This window comes from Cervus canadensis, chromosome 18 (assembly GCF_019320065.1).
Source record: "Cervus canadensis isolate Bull #8, Minnesota chromosome 18, ASM1932006v1, whole genome shotgun sequence".
Classification (NCBI taxonomy): domain Eukaryota; kingdom Metazoa; phylum Chordata; class Mammalia; order Artiodactyla; family Cervidae; genus Cervus; species Cervus canadensis.
In genome coordinates this window covers 5,754,539-5,775,592 of record NC_057403.1, presented here as the reverse complement: position 1 = coordinate 5,775,592, position 21,054 = coordinate 5,754,539, and the positions used below count along the sequence as shown (strand labels likewise).

At 45.5% G+C, this 21,054-nt stretch overlaps 1 protein-coding gene across 1 annotated transcript in view; it reads left to right on the top strand.

Moving 5' to 3' along the window:
- LOC122420433 (collagen alpha-1(I) chain-like) overlaps positions 1 to 21,054 on the top strand; it is a 102,441-nt gene that overhangs the window by 60,665 nt on the left and 20,722 nt on the right. The window contains exon 5 of the mRNA XM_043435572.1: positions 4,765 to 4,892. Within this exon, the coding sequence (XP_043291507.1) occupies positions 4,765 to 4,892 (128 nt within the window). The remainder of the gene's footprint in view (positions 1 to 4,764; positions 4,893 to 21,054) is intronic.

Sequence of the window (21,054 nt, the reverse complement as noted above, 5' to 3'; positions counted from 1 at the left end):
ACTATATGTTGTTGCTGGTGTTGGCGATGTGCTGTTGACAATGATCCAGGCACACACCTGGCCTGGCTGAGCCCACATTCTAGAAGAAGACCCACACGTGGAGAGCTAGGAGCCGGGGCATTTGATCTGGAGCAGAAACCCTAAGAGAGGGATGGCGGTTTGACTCGGGGGTCAGAGGGGAGGATGTGGCCCTGTGTGTACCAAGACTTCCATTTGGTCAGAGTGCAGCGAAAGAAATCTGCCACCGTCACTGAGTTTCCTCCTCGATTTTGCTACCCTTGCCAAGTATGTTCTCCATCCCACTTTACACCCTTGGCTTGTGGATTTCTTTTTCCTGTTTCTCCATCTCTCTGAACTAGTGCACAGCGTGGAGAGTCTGATTCTAAGAGGCTCAGTAGTGTGGGTGGCCAAGCACAGCAATGGGGAGGGGCTGGTAGACGGCAGGGCAGTAGGTGAAGAGGGCCCGTGATGGTACGCAGGGCTTGGGGACACTAAAGGACGGTGCCCTGAGAGTAGGTAGGAGTGGGTGCTGCAGCGCTGGGTTGTATGTCCCTGTCACAAGAGGGAACACATGATCCCAGGTCTTGGGCAGTCATTAGCTGTGGGGGGCAGGCAGGGAGATGAACATTCCAACCCGGAACACCAATACTGCAGAAAGAGAGCATCTGTGGTACACTGCCCAGCTCTCTCAGACCCACTGAACTCTTTTTTTCCCCCCATCAACTCTGTGAAAAAGGACAAAAACAACTTAGATCTTTTTCTGTTCATTTTTTTTTCTAAGAAACATGGTGTAATTATATACCAACGTTCTCCATAGAACCTAAAGCCCCTCTTTCTCAAAAGTTTGCAGTAATCAGAATTCATACAAAATTTACACATTTATTTTTACTTTCCTTCCAAAGCTCTTAATAATCAGTGCAGGCTTTTGGTAAGAGGGGTTTTATAAGAGATATTTTACAGGGAAGAGCCCCTGGAGAAGAAAATGGCAACCCACTCCAGTATTCTTGCCTGCAAAATCTCATGGACAGAGGAGCCTGGTGGGCTACAGTCCATGGGGTCATAGAGTCAGACACAACTGAGTAACTAACACTAACTAAAGAATGCAAGACAAAGTGGGAGTTCAATCCGTTTTTATAGATTTGACAACTAGAGTTTTAAAAATGCACTGGCTACAGACATAGACGTGTCATGAACTGATTGGAGACAGCAGAAGAAAAACAGAGGAAACACAGGCTCTGAAGTCAGTGCTGCTGGATTTTGATCCCATTGTGGGTGTTATGGGCTAAATGCCCTGGGCAAAAGTTTGATCGTTTTAGGGGCTGGGGGGAGATACCCCGATGGGTTCATGCTACCCAGAGTGGATATACACATTTAAAGAGACTACATTGGTAAGGACCACAACAAAGGCCTGTTCCATCCCTGTTCATGGTGTTCTATTTAGCCATTTCTGGGTAACATACCATCCCCAAATTCAGTGTCTTATAACAACTGTCTATCCTTACCTCTTGCAACTGAGTGAACTCTTCTGGGCAATTGTTGCTTGGGGTCTCATGGTATAAAGTCAGATGGCTGGAGTCACGTGAAGGTCCAAGTGGGTTGGATGTCTAAGATGGCATCTTCGCTCACCACCTGACTCTTCAGCTTGGATGCCCACAGCAGCTGGGGATGGCTGGCCATCTCTCTCGCTATCCATGCAGCTTCTCCACATGACTAGTTGGAGCTTCCTCTCAGCATGGGGATCTAGAGCATTCAGACTCCAGACATGGCAGCTGACTCCTCCCAGAGCAACCTTTCTAAGAACACAAGACCGGTTACCAGGTTTTTAGGACTCAGCTTCTGAAATCATATATTAATAGTATCTCTTTTGCTGTGTTTCATTGGCTCAGTTCAGTTTAGTCATGTCCGACTCTTTGTAACCTCATGGACTGCAGCACACCAGGCCTCTCGGCCATCACCAACTCCCGGAGTTTACTCAAACTCATGTCCATTGAGTCAGTGATGCCATCTGACCATCTCATCCTCTGTCCAACCCCTTCTCCTGCCTTCAATCTTTCCCAGCATCAAGGTCTTTTCTTTCTTTCTTTTTTTTTTTTTACAGCTGGATTTTTTTTTTCATTTATTTTTATTAGTTGGAGGCTAATTACTTTACAATATTGTAGTGGGTTTTGTCATACATTGACATGAATCAGCCATGGATTTACACGTATTCCCCATCCCGATCCCCCCTCCCACCTCCCTCTCCACCCGATTCCTCTGGGTCTTCCCAGTGCACCAGGCCCGGGCACTTGTCTCATGCATCCAGCCTGGGCTGGTGATCTGTTTCACCCTAGATAATATACATGTTTCGATGATGTCCTCTCGAAACATCCCACCCTCGCCTTCTCCCACAGAGTCCAAAAGTCTGTTCTGTACATCTTGAGTCAGTTCTTCCCATCAGCTTCAGCATCATCCCTCCAGTGAATATTCAGGACTAATTTCCTTTAGGATGGACTAGTTGGATCTCCTTGCAGTCCAAGGGACTCTCAACAATCTTCTCCAACACCACAGTTCAAAAGCATCAATTCTATGGTACTCAGCTTTCTTTATAGTCCAACTCTCACATCCATTCATGACTACTGGAAAAACCATAGCTTTGGCTAGATGGACCTTTGTTGGCAAAGTAATATCTCTGCTTTTTAATATGCTATCTAGGTTGGTCATAACTTTTCTTCCAAGGAGCAAGTGTCTTAATTTCATGGCTGCAGTCACCATCTGCAGTGATTTTGGAGACCAAAAAAAAAAAAAAAGTCTGTCACTGTTTCCCCATCCATTTGCCATGAAGTGATGGGACCAGATGCCATGATCTTAGTTTTCTGAATGTTGAGTTTTAAGCCAACTTTTTCACTCTCCTCTTTCACTTTCATTAAGAGACTCTTTAGTTCTTCTTCGCTTTCTGCCATAAGTGTGGTGTCATCTGCATATCTGAGGTTATTGATATTTCATTGGTTACCCCAGGGCAATTCAGAGTCACATGGAAGGGGACCACAGAAGGGTATGGTTCTCTGGGCGTGTGATTGATCTAGGGAGGGCTGTTGGAGAGTGGCTATGACATGGTTGCGAGTTGGGTCCTTCCTCTGGGGTTATGAACAGGTCCTTCCCCTGTGGCTTTTTCTCCATGACTCCATATACATCTGGGAATAACCCCAGCCCTGCTCCATCCTTGACATCCTGGAGATAGCACACATGGCAGGAGCCAAAGGAGATGCTGGTTCTATCCCTGGGTTACAAACATCCCCTGGAGGAGGGCACGGCAACCCACTCTAGTATTCTTGCCTGGATAAGCCCATGAACAGAAGAACCTGGCGGGCTACAGTCCATGGGGTTGCAGAGTCTGATGGACTGAGCACGCATGCACAGGACAGTTTTACTGTTCTTGTTACAGTCACCAAATTAAGGTGCCGTGAACAGATTTCAGTAGATGTACAGCCCATCCTCAGCCCTGTGCAGATGGGTTTTCCCATGTTGCTGTTGTCCCTGTTGTTTTGGAGAATGCATTGTATGTGAAGAGTTGATAGGTGGAGCCAAGATGAAACAAGGAAAATTGGGTCTGGGAAAATGAAGGATAGTAAAGTCAAAGTGGGTGTCCCGGATGGCTCAGATGGTAAAGAAACCATCTGCAATGCAGGAGACCCCAGATTCGATCCCTGGGTTGGGAAGATCCCCTGGAGGAGGGCATGGAAACCCACTCCAGTATTCTTGCCTGGAGAATCCCCATGGAAAGAGGAGCCTGGCGGTCTGCATTTTATGGGGTTGCAAAAAAGTCAGACACAACTGTGGGATGAACCTAAAGTCAAAGTAAGAAGCTGTTTAAGCCCTTAGTGCAGCCCAAGTTGATCCTCGAAAGTAGATGTTCTAGAGAGGAAGGACATTCAAGAACTCCTTTCTGCTGTCGTGTTCGGGAAGTTATGCCAGCGGCACCTTCCTTGGTTCAGTGCCTTGGTTTTTTGAAGACGGCAGCTGTTCAGACACTCCATATTCCTCTCTTCATTCATTCAGCAAATATACATTGAACAGCTGCTCTGGGCTAGGAAAAGTGGTAGACACTTCGGGAGATATGAAGATGAATCAGCCCAGCATCCAGGCAGAACACAGCCCCCACACACAGAAGCTCCAGAATGTGATGTGGAGCAGGAGGGGGAACGCAGAGGAATGTAGTCCTGAGAAAGAATTGCAGCTCTGTCAGCCCAGTGCCCTGCTCTGCCCGCGTGGGGATGACATCTCCTATCACGACCGCCACCGCTCTCACTCTTTGCCCTTGAGTCTGTCACTCCACCAGGATTTGACAGCACCAGGATGGTACTTCTCTCTTTAGAAGGGAGGAAACTGGCTTTGGAAGCCAGTAAAATGTGGATTCTCTCAGCAACTGACTCTACGATTTCCTATCTCCCCCACAGGTTTGTTGTTAGTGCTAGAGCGAATACGTGTAAAGTATGTAGCATGGTACGAGACGTTGGATATATGACTGCTTTTATCTTTGTTATCAAAGAACTGAATGCATAATGTTCACAGGAACCATCCTGTGGTACCTCTAAATTCATGACAAGTTTTTCCTGCTTTGCACACCATTGTGATCATTTATTTACATCTCTCACGTTATACATGGGCCCTTATTGTCAAAGAGAAAAGTGTGTCCTATGCAGCTGTGTACCCCCAGTGTCTAGGAGTGTATCATTCTATTGATTTATGTCACCTCCAGGTTACTAATGATCCTTTCACTTTTTGCAGAAATTGCTGTATATTCGGCTCAGAGGTCTCCTGAGGATCCTTCTCGTTGCCATTTGTTGAATGACCAATCAGATGGGTGGAGTTTTGTGTTACAGAAACTGGCAGCAAGTATCCAATGGGTGAAGAAGGTAAGATGGACCAGCATTACTGAGTGTATCAAATGTTACTATATTTGTGGGGATGGAAATGATGGTTTCCAGGCCCATCCCACAAATGTGCCTACACTCACAGATCCCAAGTAGAATTTGACAGGCCAGTAATCCTGGACTTTGAGGAATGTGATTATTCCTGTTATTATTGGGTTACTTTTATGGAGCACCTATTATGTGCCTGTACAAAGATGATAGATTTTGTTTTGGGTCTTTTTTTTTTTTTCCGTTTTTGGACCATAGAAGGTTCATAGGAGATAGAAGGAACTAAAAGGGTTATGTAATTCCATGGCAGAAACTTGGCTGGAGAGACTAACACGACTCCCATGTTGTTCTTTATCCCCTTTTCTTCTTTTGAAAAGAATTCTTTAAATGTGTGCAAGGTGGCTTACATCCCACAAGGTAAAGAGGTTGCTAGGAGGCTGAATCTTTTAGATCTCAAAAGACAGAGCTCTGGATCCTAAGCTGGGAGACTGACATCAGCTCCAAACCTGGCTCTGTTGTTCACTGTCTGTGTGCCCCTAGGTTAACAAACTCTTCTCTGGGCCACAAAGGTGGTTGGGTCGAGTAACTAATGGTCCATAAGTTTTAGGATTCTATGGATGCATTTACCTCCTGTATCAGCTCACTAGTAACTGAAGCTATTTTTATAGGATGTTGAAATATTCAGATAAAACGTTAAGAATCAATCCTAGCAGCATGACTTCCCACACGGTACCGTCTTAGACTCACTCTTGCGTGTGTCAGTGGCTCATCTCGCCGTGAGTGTCCACCAAGTGACTTAGATTCAGAGGCCAAATGCAAGTCATGATCTTTCCCCCAAACCTTTACCTTGTCCTGCGTGCCACATCTCAGTGTCAGCATCAAAATTCACTGAATATGAAGTGTGAGGGCATCCTGTATACCTCGTAGCCTCTTATCTCCAAGAGTAATTGATTCCCGTTGGGTTACTCTCTGATTATCTCTGAAACACTTTATTCTCTCTACCCACACTGCCACCATCAGATGCAAGCCAGAATCCCTTTCTCCAAGATTTTGCTGCAGTTGCCACCTAATAGATCTTTATGCCTCCAGGGTTACTTTTCCCTCTGTTAACTCCAGCATGATCCATCTTTCATACATATCCTGAACAGTGTCCCTAAATCCAGATATTATGTTACTTTGCTACTAATCCTTTCACTCTGAGGCATCTGAATTTCTTCTCAAGCTTTCAGGACCCTCTAGTAATGGGCCCACTCTTCTGCTGTTTAGACCCCCACTCAGCTGTTGTCTCTGCACACACAGCCTTCACTGTACTCATCCACTCTAGATCTACTATAAGGCACAACCTTTATTTCACAGAGCCCAGTGATCTCTCTTTCCTCACAAGCTACCTTTTACTCATTTTACACCTGTGCTTGGACCTCACTACCTCTAAGGATTTCTTTCTGATTGCTGAAGACTGAGCTATGGGTGTCCCCTTGGCTTTAGTCATCAAGATTATACCATTTACTGTGATTCCCACATGGGTTGTAATTGTCTGTTTAGGTGTCTGTCTTCCTAACTAGACCTGGAGGTTCTTGAGGATTGGCTTTATTTTGGGACCACCGGGTTCCTGGTTGTAAGCACTATTCTGGCCCCAAGTAGATTCTCAATAAATATTTACTAAACATATGAATAGAGACTTTAAGATAAGAAAGGGGACCTGATAATACCACAGAGAGAAAAGTCACAACACTGGCAGCTAACAGGTATTGAGTGTTCATGCTATGTCAGGAACATATGGTCTTGAAAGGTATCACTTCCCTTAATCTTTGCAAAAACCTACTGTGATAGGCACTATTAATATCTAACATTTTATAAATGAGAAAACTGAGTTTTAGAAAAGATAAGTAACTTGCCTATGGCCATATTGCCATACTTTTATCTTTGGAAGTTTGACTTTAGCCAAAGCTTTTATCTTTGAGCACTCCTCTCTTTTGTTTTCTCCCTGAGTGAATCTGGTCCATTACGGACAAAAGACATGTCCTCTATGGCAGGCTGAAGACTTTTTCTGCAGCCTACACAAGCTATTTTTACTTAAATGGTCAGCCCCTGTAACTGGGACATGTATATCTTTGGTGATTTTCCAGATGTTTTTCACTCATGTTTTAATGTGGGTTTGTTTAGGGACAAAATTTCAATTTGGGGAGCCCTCCCCCATCTTCTTCTCTCATGTTCTGGTCGACATTTGTCATGGGAACAAACCACTGAATGAAAACACTCTTAGTGGAAGCAGGGCCATACTTCCCTGCAAATATACCAATATGATTTGGAAATTATGTGGCTGGCTCCTCTCACATTAGCATATTTTGCTCTGAAGCCTGGCTCAGCAGAGGAAACGCATCCCTCCTGTGGAAATGCCTGTGAATGACGATCATCTCATTTCTGCCAAGCCAAATAGGTCTCTTCATTTCAGCGGTCCTTCGAATTTTTCAATAGGCCATGCAGCTGACATTTCCTATTTTTCTCGATAATACAACTAGAATGAGGTATCAGTGAAACAGAGTCAGAAGTTAAATAGAAAGTACTTCAATTTAATTTCTCTTCTAGGAAATTGTTTAGGTTTTTTTTTCTTCCACTTTGAAATTAACAACAGCCTGTTTCGAAGAGTTCTGCATCACTTTTATTCCAAGGAGAGGAAGGTAAACTATTCTGATGTTTGCAGCACCCTTAAAAAAACACAGCATGGTACAGATGGAGCAGTCCTTAATAGTCCTTTGATCTTTCAGAATAATCTTCTTGTTTTAGACAGAGGATTTTTTTTTTTTTTTTTTTTGCCTAGAGAGAGGAAAGGATTTATTCATGATCATAGTACAAGGTTTTGGAAGAACAAAATGAAACTAACATACAACTTTGGCTCAAGACTCAGATTCTTGATCCTCAATCCGTTCATGATGCCAGCATTTCTTAAACAGGTGCCTATGATCTGCTGGGATGCAAGCAGGGATAAAGTAGCTTTCACTTTCTTCAAGGAGCTTACAGTCAAGGAGCTCTATATAAAGTACCCAGAATCCTAATAGGAAGGGAAAAGAGGGATATGGGGGTTGTGTAGAGAGAGAGAAACACGTTTTACAAATGGTGATGAAGTGGTTTGAACTTACAGGATCAGCTCTCCAGCTGACTTCTAGGGAAATCCACTTGAACTTCTGTTCTTGGTACCTCTGACTGACTTAGGCATCTTCCCAGAGCAGGGGAGGGGTGACCTAAGAAGCTACAGGACAGAGCTTCCCGGCCGTGCTACCTCACTGAGCTTTTAGTAGGGCAGTGGGGCACAGATCGAATGTCTTAAAGTGAAAAATATTTGCTCTTAGACTCAGGAAAAGTGTACACACATTGAGACCCTCCTGACTGATTACTCAGCAGGGGCTGCTCCTCACAGGTCACTGATTACATTTCATTTGCATAAAAATCAATCCTAAAAAGCTGCTTGCGGGGGTGGGGTGGGGGGCAGGCAACTCACCTGTGCTGGAACATCCCCCAGGCTCTGCACTGTCCCTGACAGTTTGAAATGTTGGCAGCCTGCCTCCTAACCCCCTCTGCCTGCTGGGTCTGTCTGTGAAGGCATTTCCTATTTTGGGATGTAGGCCACTGTGGAGAAAGAGGCCAAGTTTCTGTCTGTAGCTGGTGCCATGAGAATCATAAACAGACAGTCAGTTCACTTGCTGACTCCTTTGCAGATCTTCATCGTGTACCGCGTGACTGTCACTAACGTGATCAACAAAGAGTTAGGAAGCTCCCGTGTGCCAGGCAGTGGAAATGTCCTACATTTGCCAGAATCAGTACTGAAAGGACAAACTTCAACGAAAGTTGTGGTTCTCTGATCTTGCTTTATTTGAGGACTGGTGAACACAATGCAGAGACCCTTCTGATCAGAAAAGTGAGAGCTGATTTAATGAGATGCCCGTGTGCAGACACTGGGCTACCTGATTTACCTTCATTGTCTTGTGTGACATCACCAATGCTTTGGTATGTGCCGTTGTCCTGCTTCATTTATGATGAGGATGCTGAGGTTCAGAGAGGTTAATGAACTTGTCGAGGGCCATACAGTGAACTCTGTGTAGAGTCGGGGCCTCCACGCCCCAGTGCAGTACCATAGTGCCCCCAGCGTGTCTCTTCTGATTCTCTGGTATCGTGCTTTCCCATCTTAACCAAGTTGAAGGGTGGGGTTATATTACAGTTCTTTTGGTGGTCGTGTCCTAAATCTCCATGTGGGCCAAGTGCTTGCGGCTAATGCAGCAGTGTGCTGAGTGAGAGATAACCCGTGGGGAGAGGAAAAAAGAATCCCGAATGTGTTCATTCATAAATCATCTCTTGGAAAGCATTCCCATTTTAGGCTGTGGACTAGGTGCAGCTACACCCAATGAACCCAATGCATGTGTATCTACGCAACAGTTGTCTCAAAATCATGTCTTTAAAGAGCACCCCTCCTTCTGATGGAGCCAGGCCAGCAGACGATAGCCATGGTGTAGAGTTTTTTGGAGGTAGCTCCATGGGTTCGTAGGAGCACAGAGGGACTGACTCTGATAGAGGAAATCAGGAATGGCTTCAGGGAAGAGGTGACTTGTGGGTTGAGATATGAAGCATAAGTCAGAATTTACCAGGAGACAATCACGAAGGATTTTTTAAACAAAGAGCAGTGCAGAAGTTCTTGAGCCAAAATTTTCATGACTAGGTGGTTTATTTGTATATATAGTGAAAGTAGAAGTTGCTCAGTCGTGTCCAATTCTTTGCAACCCTATGAGCTATACAGTCCATGGAATTCTCCAGGCCAAAATACTGGAGTGGGTAGCCTATCCCTTCTCCAGCAGATGTCCCGACCCAGGAATCAAACCCAGCGGTCTCCTGCATTGCAGGTGGATTCTTTACCAACTGAGCCATCAGGGAAGCCCAATTGTGTGTATATATACATGCCTATATATATATGTATATATATATATACACACACTCAAAGATACATATACACAAATATATATATATATAATAGACAAGACAGTTCCAAGGTCTACAGAAAATTAAGTATCCTTCAATCCTATCTTCTAGTCCCTTCCTCCTTTTGTGGAGGCAACTACTAGTTTCAGTTTTCTGTGGCCATTCAGAGAGTTTCCAAGTAGTCATGAAGCTAAAACCACACACACCCATGTACGTGTTTCCTGTGCATTTGTATACACTGGCAGCACCCAGCTGTAAACACTAGTATATACACTGTTCTGCACTTTATATTTTAATTAAAAAAAAAGAGGACTTTAAATATTCCTCCTTGTTTTTGCTGCTTGCTCTCTGATTTTAAACTTTCTTTAAGTTTTAAAACATTTCAAACCTACAGAAAAGCTGCGAAAATATTGATAGTACAATTAATTCCTATAAACCTTTCATCTAGAGTCATTGATTTTTAAAAAAATCACATTACTCACGTTCCATGCAACAACTGTATGCATTTAATGCCTGACCGAGATACAGCTTGGACATCAGTTACCCAGACACCTAGGTGAGCTTCCATTCTCCCCCCAGCCCTTATTTAGTAAGACGACCAAGATGTTCTTGAAACCAAGAACACGTTCCTGTCTGTGTCATTTTCCTTGAGATTCCAGAAACAGCAAATGCACCCTCAGGATGGAGACAGCAGGAAGGGCCCTTCTTTTGGCCATAGACTGCCCATCTGATGCTCATCTTTGGGAAAGGATCCGTTCCCATCTCATCAAGCACTGGAGTCTCGGCCAGGTGATCGCACTCTTTACACACTTGCCTTCTGGACCCAGGGGTCCAGGGTGGGGGGAGCAGACAGTCCCGTTGAAATCTAATCACTTCATTTCCGACAACCAGTCATTTAGATAGTGTGACTTTTCTTTTTTGCTTGTTGGAGTCAACACGGCATCTGAAAGACTGGTGTAGGATTCCCTCCTTTCAAAGATCAAAGCGCTTGAGCTGCCCAGGTTTCTCTGCGCATTTCCTCTGTGCATTACATGGCAAGAGACAGTTTGTACTCCATGTGAGAGGGACTTTGAATACTGTGACAGACGGTAAGCAATCCAAGAAGACAGAGGGATATATGGTTTTGCAGTCAAGTGCTCTGAGCCCAGGGGGATTGTTTTCAGGTATTCATTCATTCACTCATCAAATAATTCTTGAAAGACACTGTGACATTCTTTCATGCTTTGTGCCAAGACCTAGGCATGCTCTGTGCAGGCTGGGTGCTCAGTGTCTATGGGGTGATAGATGAATCTGGCCTGAAGAAAACAGGTGAACCTGAGGGGGTGGTGTGAACCCTCCAGGGAATGACTTCCTGGCCATTCGGTAACTGATTCATTCATACATGAGGCACATTTACTGGCTGTTTGTTCTTGCTCAGTCGCTCAGCCATGTCCGACTCTTTTGTGACCCCATGGACTATAGTCCACCAGGCTCCTCTGTCCATGGGATTTTCCAGGCAAGAATACTGCAGTGGGTAGCCATTTCCTCCTCCAGGAGATCTTCCTGACCCAGGGATTGAACCTGCATCTCCTGCATTGGCAGGTGGATTCTTTACCACTGAGCCATCTGGGAAGCCCTGTGCTAAATCCATATATGCATCTGTGACTCACAGCACTTCCTGTTCTCATGGAATCATGTGCCAGTGATGGGGCTCCCCTGACCACCTTCTAAGTCTACCTGTTTCCTTCAGTTGAGTCCATTAGGAAGGTTCAGCTGCTCCCAGAATGTTTCAGGACAAAAATCAGGACACTGCCCGACAGCCCTCCCAGCTCCACGGGCTTTCTAAGCCAGAGACTCGTCGTTTCCTCTGGAGGCTACTAACCCAAATTACCCTGTGCCCTGTGGGGGACTCAGAGCTCAAGGCAGTTTGAGAAAGCAGAGAAGGAAGGGTAACAGGACAAAATCTGCCACCAACTAATTGTGTCTGCTGAGGATCTAGAAGGCTGCAACTGGACACCTGGCAGACACCTCCATGCGGGAGCTTCAGAAAAACCGTGGAGGGGCCAGTGAGCTCATCTTCTCAGGAGGCTCTGAATTTTAGACTCTAAGCACCGTTGGAAATGATGTTAGGTTGCCATAACAACCATTTGTGTTGAAAGAAAACGGATGTTTAAAAGTTTGGCCACACACTTGCAAGGACTCGTGAGAAGGAACCTCTCTAAAGGAATATGTCTAGCAAGTTTCCTTAAGGATCACATTTCTGTCCATACCAGATGCTGTTTTGGACCTCTCAACACTCCCAATCTCTCTTCAGAATTTCCACTTGAGAAATGGATTCAGGAGAATTGTTATTCATTGCCCCTCAACCATTTACGTCATGCTTTGGGCAAAGAAAAGGCCTTGGATGCTTGCCTGGCTGCACTCCTGTCCAGGGCTTGTGCTGGACCCCACAGGGGCAGGGAGCAGCCTGTGCTCACACAAGAAGGGCCAGGGTACCTGTGACTGGGTTCACGGGAGCACACCCGGCTCCCTGATCTCGCCCCCAGTCCTTTTCTGCCGAGCTTCAGTCTAAATTGTATTGAGTTCCTTTCAGTGAAAATCCCCAAGCTTCAGAAGTTTGTGACCCTTAGCAGGATAAATCACAGGGTCCTCTGCCTGGCTCCTAAGACTGACTTGCTCCAGCCCCCACCCCCTCCCATCTCCTGAAGCCTCATTCCCCCCTCCCAGTTAACTCTCCATCCATACTGTGTTACTGGGAGTCCCGCATACTGTGATGCTTAACACTCCATGCTCTTGGGCTGGTTCTCCTTCTCAGGCTCCATTTGTCTGAAGAGGTTGAGAAGGCCCCTATCTTCCAGGTAGGGCTCTGGACCGGAGTCCTTGGTTCCTTAGGGGTCTTCATGGGCCCGGGGCATCTTTGCCTTTATGAGCTCTTTTTTTTTTAATATATATATATATATATATAGAAAAAAAAGAAACTTAAATACTGTATTTATGACTGCTTCAGCATGAAGATGCATATAATCTTTACCCTCAAAGATCAAATTTTCTTCCGACTTGAAAAGAAACTGAAACATTCCTGTGAGCCCCTAGAAATATTGTGGACTCCGGGCACTCTGTCTAATGGAGGAGCCTTGGGGGCTTGGCCCTTTCTCTTCCCTTAGTCTCAGTCCCTTCACATGCCTGATTCTTCATTATTTAGGGCCTTTCCTGACATCACCACCTGTAAAGCCACACCCACTGCTTTGTTATTCATTATTTCATCCTGCTGTCTTATCCCTCACAGGAGTCATCATAATGTGTGAATATCATGTCTATTTCCCTTCATGGTTTATTTGTTTATTGTCTGTTTCCCCCATGAGAGTCTAAGCCCCCTGAGGTTCAGAGATATGGTCTGCCTTGCCCACCCCTATATGCTCAACATCAAGAGCAGTGTGATCCAGGCTAATTGTAGCTCAGTATATAGTTCCTGATGGAATGACTTCAGCCAATACCTAATTCTTGAACGTTTCTCTTATGGGTCGGCAGGAATATGATGGTTGGTTGCCGGCCTTAGAAAATCGTGTGGGGCCGAGGGCTGGAGTGTGGGCCTCTCCATATCGCTGGCTTGTTCAGAATCTTCAAGCCTCTCTCCTCTATTCCTCATATCCTCTCTCTCCCGCTCTGGGCTCCGCCTGGGCCATCATTCGGATTTGAGTGACACTGGTTTCCAGAGCACTCGGCTCTGAGGATGCCAACAGCTGCATAATGGCTTTCCCGCATGTGCATCTGTGCATTAACACAGGCCTTTCGGGCCTGCGCTGGCTTGCCTGACCCTTCTCCCGCCAGGAAAGAATGTGCATCTGTAATACTCTGGAAAATTGGGGCTGACATGTAGCTTGGTACCCAAAGTGGTTTCACTCAAGCAAACATAGAATAATAGCCATGCACTTAAATGCTTGAGCGGATATCAATTGGAGGAACGTTCCAATAATCCGTGTTTATGAAGCCCGTAGTATGAATTTTTGAAATAGCACTTAAACCCCACTTTATTCTTGACAAATGATGTTTGTAGCTGTTGAGATATTTTTATTTCAATTATGTGCCGGTGTTGTGGAGAGAAGGTTTCTGACAATAGCAAAGACATAAGCCATTTTTATTGTGCTTCTATCACTATTCCCATTGCTAAACTCGACTGGACAGTTCATTAAGATGAAAAATTAACAGCACATGCTTCGGGGAGAATAATCATGGAACATGACAGCTTGTGGAGGCATTGGCATTCAGAGAAGCAGACAGATGACAAACATGCTGGTCTTCCGAAGAAGCAGTGATTGGTCAGTCGGTCGGGAGCCAGGCATTTACCGAGCACCTACGTGTGTGTTCATCCATGAGCTGAGGTGCTGGGGGAAAGAGAATGCCGGCAACACGGCCTTTGCACTCCAAGAACATACCATCAATTTGGGTAGGCTGGGCAGATTTCAGCTGTCAACCTGCAAGCGCCAGAGGGGTGTACATCAAATGCCTAACGCTTTGGTGCTGACTGTAAGTTGAGGAGTAGTAATTCATTATGGACTTTGGTGAAGATTTTTTTACACCTTGAGGAAGAACAGGATGTTAAATAGGAAACTTTATTCTAAATATAATAGCTGCTAGTGGCTATAATTTTGTTTTGGGGAATTGATGAAATGTTCTAGAAATAGATATGTGTGGATTGATGCACAACTTGGAAGATTTACTAAAAACACTGAACTATGTATTCTTTAAAAGGGTAGACTTTATGTGAATTATATCTTGGGAAATCTATTATTTTTTAAGTGTTAAATTTCAGTAAGTCTTGTATACGTTCAGAGAGAGTTGGGCATAGTTCCGAAAGAAAGAAGGGATGAGACAGACTAGCATGGATAGGAAGGCAGCACATACCCATTTTTCAGATGAGCAAATGAAGAGTCAGATCAGTTTGTCCCTTGCCCATGAAGCCACAGTGAATAGGCAGGCCACGACTTCACTTCTAGCCCTTCTTGGCTCCAGTGTTTAGATGCTTCCCCCACCACACTGCTGGTGCCCAGAAAAAAAGAGCTCCTGGAATGTAACAATAATACAAATGACAACAGTAACAGTGACTTCCCTCTGCAGAGCTCCCTCACCTCTCTTGTCTCTCATCTGTTCTTGCTGCATCCCTCTGAGAGTGATTGGAACGGTGTGCCTGCATCTGTGGAGGTGGGCTGTGTCTAAGGAGAAGGAGATCACGTCTGCATTCCAGTCTGCATAAAGAACACTGGAACCTGTTCTGTAGGCATTCAGGGTGCTTCCACCTCCACTTAGGGCTCTGTCTCTCCCTGGACCTGTATATGCAGCCTGTTTCTCCAGTGCAAGCAGAATTTCTAAGTGAAACCACAGAGATGTGGGAATCCACGGATATTTAGAAACAAGGCCTGGAATTGGGTGTCCTGTGAGTGTAACATAGAAGTCAGTGCTGTTCTGTGGAAAGAGCGGATACACGTTTGTATTGTAAAGCACATGTCTAGATTAAAGTCACTTACATCATTATCTCCCCCGCAGTTCATAAGAGAGCTTTTGATGTCATTCTCAGCTTACTAGTGTAAATAATGGCTCGAATTCTCATCCTGTTGGACAGGATGGAAACCTGACTCGGGATTTGTAAATACTGCTGCACTGCATTTACTTTCCTGGGGACATTTTCTCCCCCAGCAGACACTGGAATAAACAGCATCCTGGGAAACAGCCGGTGGGGGAATCACGACGCATTAACCTAAGCAGTGAGATCAAAACAAAAGCTCTGTTTGCGATCTCCCGCCAGAGCCAACATCCCGGCAGTCCCCACTGTTCGGCTGTGTTCAGGATGCGTTAATAAAATAAGATCTTTGCAGAGTGAAAAGGAGCTGAGCTTTAGGAAACGGGTGTCTTTGTCAAGCAGCAGAATCCTCTTTCCCAATTTCATTACAGTTTTCTTAGCTTTTAAAGGAGTTAAAAGAATTTTTTTTTTTAATAAAAAAGATTAATACTTCCTGAAATATACCCCTGTCTGTTTCAGAGGGTTTGCCTTTTTCCCCTTATCGAAGGGTCTGGACTGGTATCCTGACTCAGGGCTGGGAAAGCCCAGGTTCTAATCTTGTTTCATGCTGGAAAGTGACTGCTCTGGGCGCCTCAAATGTAGTCAACAGTGGGGTGATTATTGTAATCGCCCGATGATCAGCATCTACTCTGTAGGGATTTTGTGACAGTGGATGGAGGTATTACCTCTAAAGCCTGTCACATGAAGAGGGCTTCTTCAACAGGACTCAGGGTGGAGGTGATGGTAGTGTCTGAGTCTGTACAGTTCCAAATATCCAGGTATTTCCAGATTCGGGTCCATGTAGACAGAAATCTGCAGTAGTTGATGGAATCCAGATCATAGCCAGGTTTGTATAACACGTGCACGCAGGCTTACCCTGGAGGGCTGGCGCACTCGCAAACTGGCCTGAGTGTTAGCATGTGAAGGTGGCAATATTAGTTCCCATGGATGGGATGCTCCTCTTTACAGAAGGGTAGTGCCAATTAAAGTGTCCCAGAAAATACAGGATAGCAGTGCATGGGTCAGGGGCGGGAGAGGGGTGGGGATGGGGGTGGTTTCACTGAAGTGACCTGAGTTGGAATTTTGGGTATTCCTCTAACTGTGACTTTGAACAGAACAGTGACTCTCTCCTGTGGTCATGATTCTTTGTTTCTGTTTTTAATGGAAACAGACTGTCTTCCAGGGTGAAGAAGGACTTGCATGATTAAATTGTGAGACTGTACATTCCTCCTCCTTCCCCAGCATGATGCAGCTCAGTAAGAGGAGCAGGAGTGATGGCCTCCCCCTTCCCTCCACCCATGCATCATCTCAGCTCCCTTGTGAACTGACTACTGTGACTTCTGCCAAGAATTTTAACCCTACAAAGCATCCACTTTCTCATCTGTTAAAAGGGTGTATAGATTCCTGTTGCTGCTGTAACAAACTGCCACAAACCATAGTGGCTTAAAACAACCCAACTTTATTATCTTCCAGTTTTGGAGACCAGCAGCCCAGCATGGGTCCGCAGGCTAGAATTGAATTATTGATAGGACTGTGTTCCTTCTGGAGATCCGAGGGGAGAATCTCGTTTCTTGTCCTTATCAGATTTGGGGAGGCCTCTTGCATGCCTCGGCTCATGGCCTCTTCTTATGTCTTCAGAGTTCATCATCTCGTCCTCTGCTCCTCCAACCTATTCTCACTCTGTCCTTCCTGCCTCTCTTTTAAAAAGACTCTTTTGATTACATCGAGTCCACATGAATAATCCAGGATGCTATGCACATCTCAAGACCTTTACTTTAACCACTCCTGCAGAGTCCTCTTTTCTATACAACTCAATGCATTCATAGGTTCTGAGAATTAGCACGTGGACATTTTTGTGAAACCAGAGCATTGTTTGCACTCAGAAGGCTACTGCAAGGATTGAATGAGATAATGCGTGTAAAACACTGAGCACCATTCCCAGCTCATAGTGATAACTCACTAAATGAGTCTTCTCCTGCTCAAAATCACTGATAATGACATTTGCTTGCATACCTCCCAGAGACAGCTAGGGACTGCCACAGTTGTAACTGCCCTGCTCTGCCTGCTGGCAGGGACAGTGGCCTTGTTTGGCAGTGACTGGAGGCTTCCACTCCTCTCAGCCCTGGAAGGAAGCCAGTCTACAGAGACAGTTCCATCTGAACAATGCTCCCTCCAACAGTGTTAGCCTGGCCAAGTCTCACCTCTTCTAAGTGTCCTCTTTCTTATCTGCAAACTGAGGTTAGGAGGAGGGGCTTGGCTCAGGAGCTCTGGGGTTCAGTGGTTCTTCTGCTGAAAGTCTATAGACTCTAAGAAATGGTCACACGTGAACCCCCAAAAGAGCAGGTTGATGTTAAAGGATGTTTGCTGGCTTTTCAGGGAAAATGGTGCATTGCAAAACAACAGCAATAAAAACAGCTCTCATCTTCTCCTGCCTTTCATGAACCTTCAGGAGGGTTTCTAACTGTGGGTGCTCCTGGCTCAGGTTGGGCCACGTGATGGGGTAGACAGGAGGCTGGCACTGGGCGCTTTCTGTAATGAGTGGATCCCAGACAAGTGAGGATCTGAGCTCAGGCTTCCACGCTTAAGGTGGGGGTGGTGGTGGTAAATTCTTCTATTTAGAAGATACATCAGTCATGGATACAGTGTTGAGGAGGAAAAAAGCAGAAAGACGAAGATGCCTACTAGGTGTCAGACACGTAAGCGTGCTCTCTTTGTATCACTGAATTCCCATCCCTTGGTCCTGGGTAGGGGGAGCATTTTATCTTCATTTTTCAAATGAGAAAACAGCCTGAGAAAGGGTGACTAATATGCCTGAGGCCTCACAGCTGGCAAGTGACTCGAGAAGAAGGAAACTGAATTAATACTTCAAATTCCAAAAGCGGGGCTTCTCCGCTGCAGCAGGGAGCCTGCCTCAGCCCGGGTGGTCCACTTCCCGGATGCACATTGCACTCTATGAGGTGACCCGGTCACCCCCGCTGGTCTCCACTCTCCCTCCCGAGTGGTCAGAAAGCCAAGGCGTGGTATATTTCACTTCATCATTTCCTTTTACCCACACTCCTTGAGAAAAACATCTCCATCTGCCCTGCTGTCTCCTTTTCAGCCTTCTGCCTTCCTACCTCAGATCCCCTTTTTTCTGAGTTATTTTAGGCGAAGTTGAGTGATGGGAGTTTGCAAACAAGTTGAGACTCCACATCCGAGTGACCTGTGTAGCCTTCGGAGCTCACTTCCCCACACGCATTGGAAGTTGTCTTGGGAGAATACTGGAAGTTTGTCAGAGTCATCCAGAGATAAGAGGGGTGCAGGCAGTGAGGAGGTCCTGCCACTTAATGGGGGTTGTGGTGAGCTGTGACTTGTGACTTTGATGAGGTGGGTCTGCGTGTCTTCTGTGACTCAGAAACCATCTCCATAAGGACATTTGGATGTGCATGCATTCAGGTGTTTGGGCTTCCCTGATGGCACAATTGGTAAAGAATCTGCCAGCAATGCAGGATACCCCAGTTTGATTCCTGGGTCAGGAAGAGCCCCTGGAGAAAGAAAAGATTACCCACTCCAGTATTCTTGGGCTTCCCTTGTGTCTCAGCTGGTAAAGAATCCACCGGCAATGTGGATGACCTGGGTTTGATCCCTGGGTTGGGAAGATCCCCTGGAGACAGGAAAGGCTACCCACTCCAGTATTCTGGCCTGGAAAATGCCATGGACTGTATAGTCCATGGGGTCACACAGAGTTGGACACGACTGAGTGACTTTCGCTTTCATTCCGGTGTTTACACAGAATTAAACTCTTTAATTGAAAATCACAGTCCATACAGAGGAGGAACACAGCAGACACCTTTCAAGTGGGTGCAGTATCGGATCCAGTGCCTCTAAGAGTCCTGAGCAGAATGAAGCCAACACTTGAATCAAACAGATCTAGCCTTGAATCTGACCTGGTGCAAAGTGCAGTGAAAGTCAGAAGGCTCTGGGGGTGGGGAAAACAACAACAACAAATCTTGTGGTTTTTTTAATTTTTTCTCTCTATAAGAAAGGCTATACTAATTGAGCAATCCTTAAAGTTGAATTGTTAAAAGCAGGGCCTCTAAGATCAGATGGTCAGGGTGGTATTAGTTATGTGACCTTCAGTGAGTCATTTTACCTCTCAGACTTTCCATGTTTTCACCGATAAAATGGAGTTGTTTCACTAACTTGTGTCTGACTCTGTGTGACCCCATGGACTGCAGCATGCCAGGCTTCCCTGCCCTTCACTATCTCTCAAAGTTTGCTCAAACTCATGTCTGTTGAGTTGGTGATGCCATCCAACAATCTCATCCTCTGCCGCCCCCTTCTCCTCCTGTCCTCAATCTTTCCCAGCATCAGAGTCTTTTCCAATGAGTTGGCTCTTCACATCAGGTAGGCAAAGTATTGGAGCTTCAGCTTCAGCATCAATCTTTCCAATGAATATTCAGAGTTGATTTCCTTTAGGATTGACTGATTTGATCTTCTGGGAGTCCAAGGACTCTAAGGGTCTTCTCCAGGTTCCTCTGTCCATGGAATACTCCAGGCAAGAATACTGGAATGGGTAGCCATTCCCTTCTCCAAGGGGTATTCCCAACCCAGGGATCAAACCCGGGTCTACTGCATTGCAGGTGGATTCTTTACCATCTGAGCTACCAGGGAAGCCCTATAAAATGGGGAGAAAGAACGGTAGTATAAACCCACAGGGTTGTGTGCAGATTATCAGAATAAAGCATGCACGCAGAGTGCTGGGCTCGATATTCAGCATGGAGTAAGCACCCTGGGATTGTGAGCCCCCTCATCACCGGCTGCTGTTAATCAGCTCTGTCCTGGGTGAGAAGAAGGCCAAATGGGAGCTGATTTTGGAAACTCTGTTCACCCTCAGGGAAATTCTTTCGTTTCTTCAAGCAGGATTTTCAGCCTAAGCCCTACTCACAGATAGCAGCCTTCACCTTCACTGGTATCTCTGCACATTAAAGAGTCTGACTTATCCTTTCACTCTCCATCAATAAAACGAGGATAATAATAACCCTTACTTTTGTTGGATGATGTGTAACACGAGCTAATGTGTGTGAAAGCCCTTTGTAAGTTACAAAGTGCTCTAAAGTATGAATTATTATTGTGATTGCTCTACTCCAGGCATCTCATAAACAATGCAGAAAATTAAGGAGGAGAACCACTGCTATTCAGAAAGCATTTATGCCTCTTTAAGTGTGTGGCTATAAACTATGGGCAGATGGATTTGACACTGCAGTCTTCAGTACCGCTGAACTGTCAGGAACTGCTCAGTGCCAGCCACGTCCTAGCAGGGGGTAACACTTCAGATGCCAGCAGGCGGTGGAGCACAATGGTTAGCTGGGCAGTTCTGTGATTCCACCAGGTTTGAACACCAGCCGCTGCTGTGACTTTGCCCAGAATCTCCAAGGGACTCCTGAACCTCACTTCCCTCATTTGTAAAATATGGATAGTATTCTTACCTCATGAGTGGCTGTGAGGAGTAAATAAGATAATGATCATAAAGCTCTGGACATTACCTGGTGCGGTAATCTGGAGGACTTAGACACTCCCTCATGACTTCTCTGGTAGCTTAGCAGCTTGCAGCACAAGCTGGGTGGCTTAAACAACAGAAATTTTATTGCCTCACAGTTTGGGAGCCCCAAAGTCCAA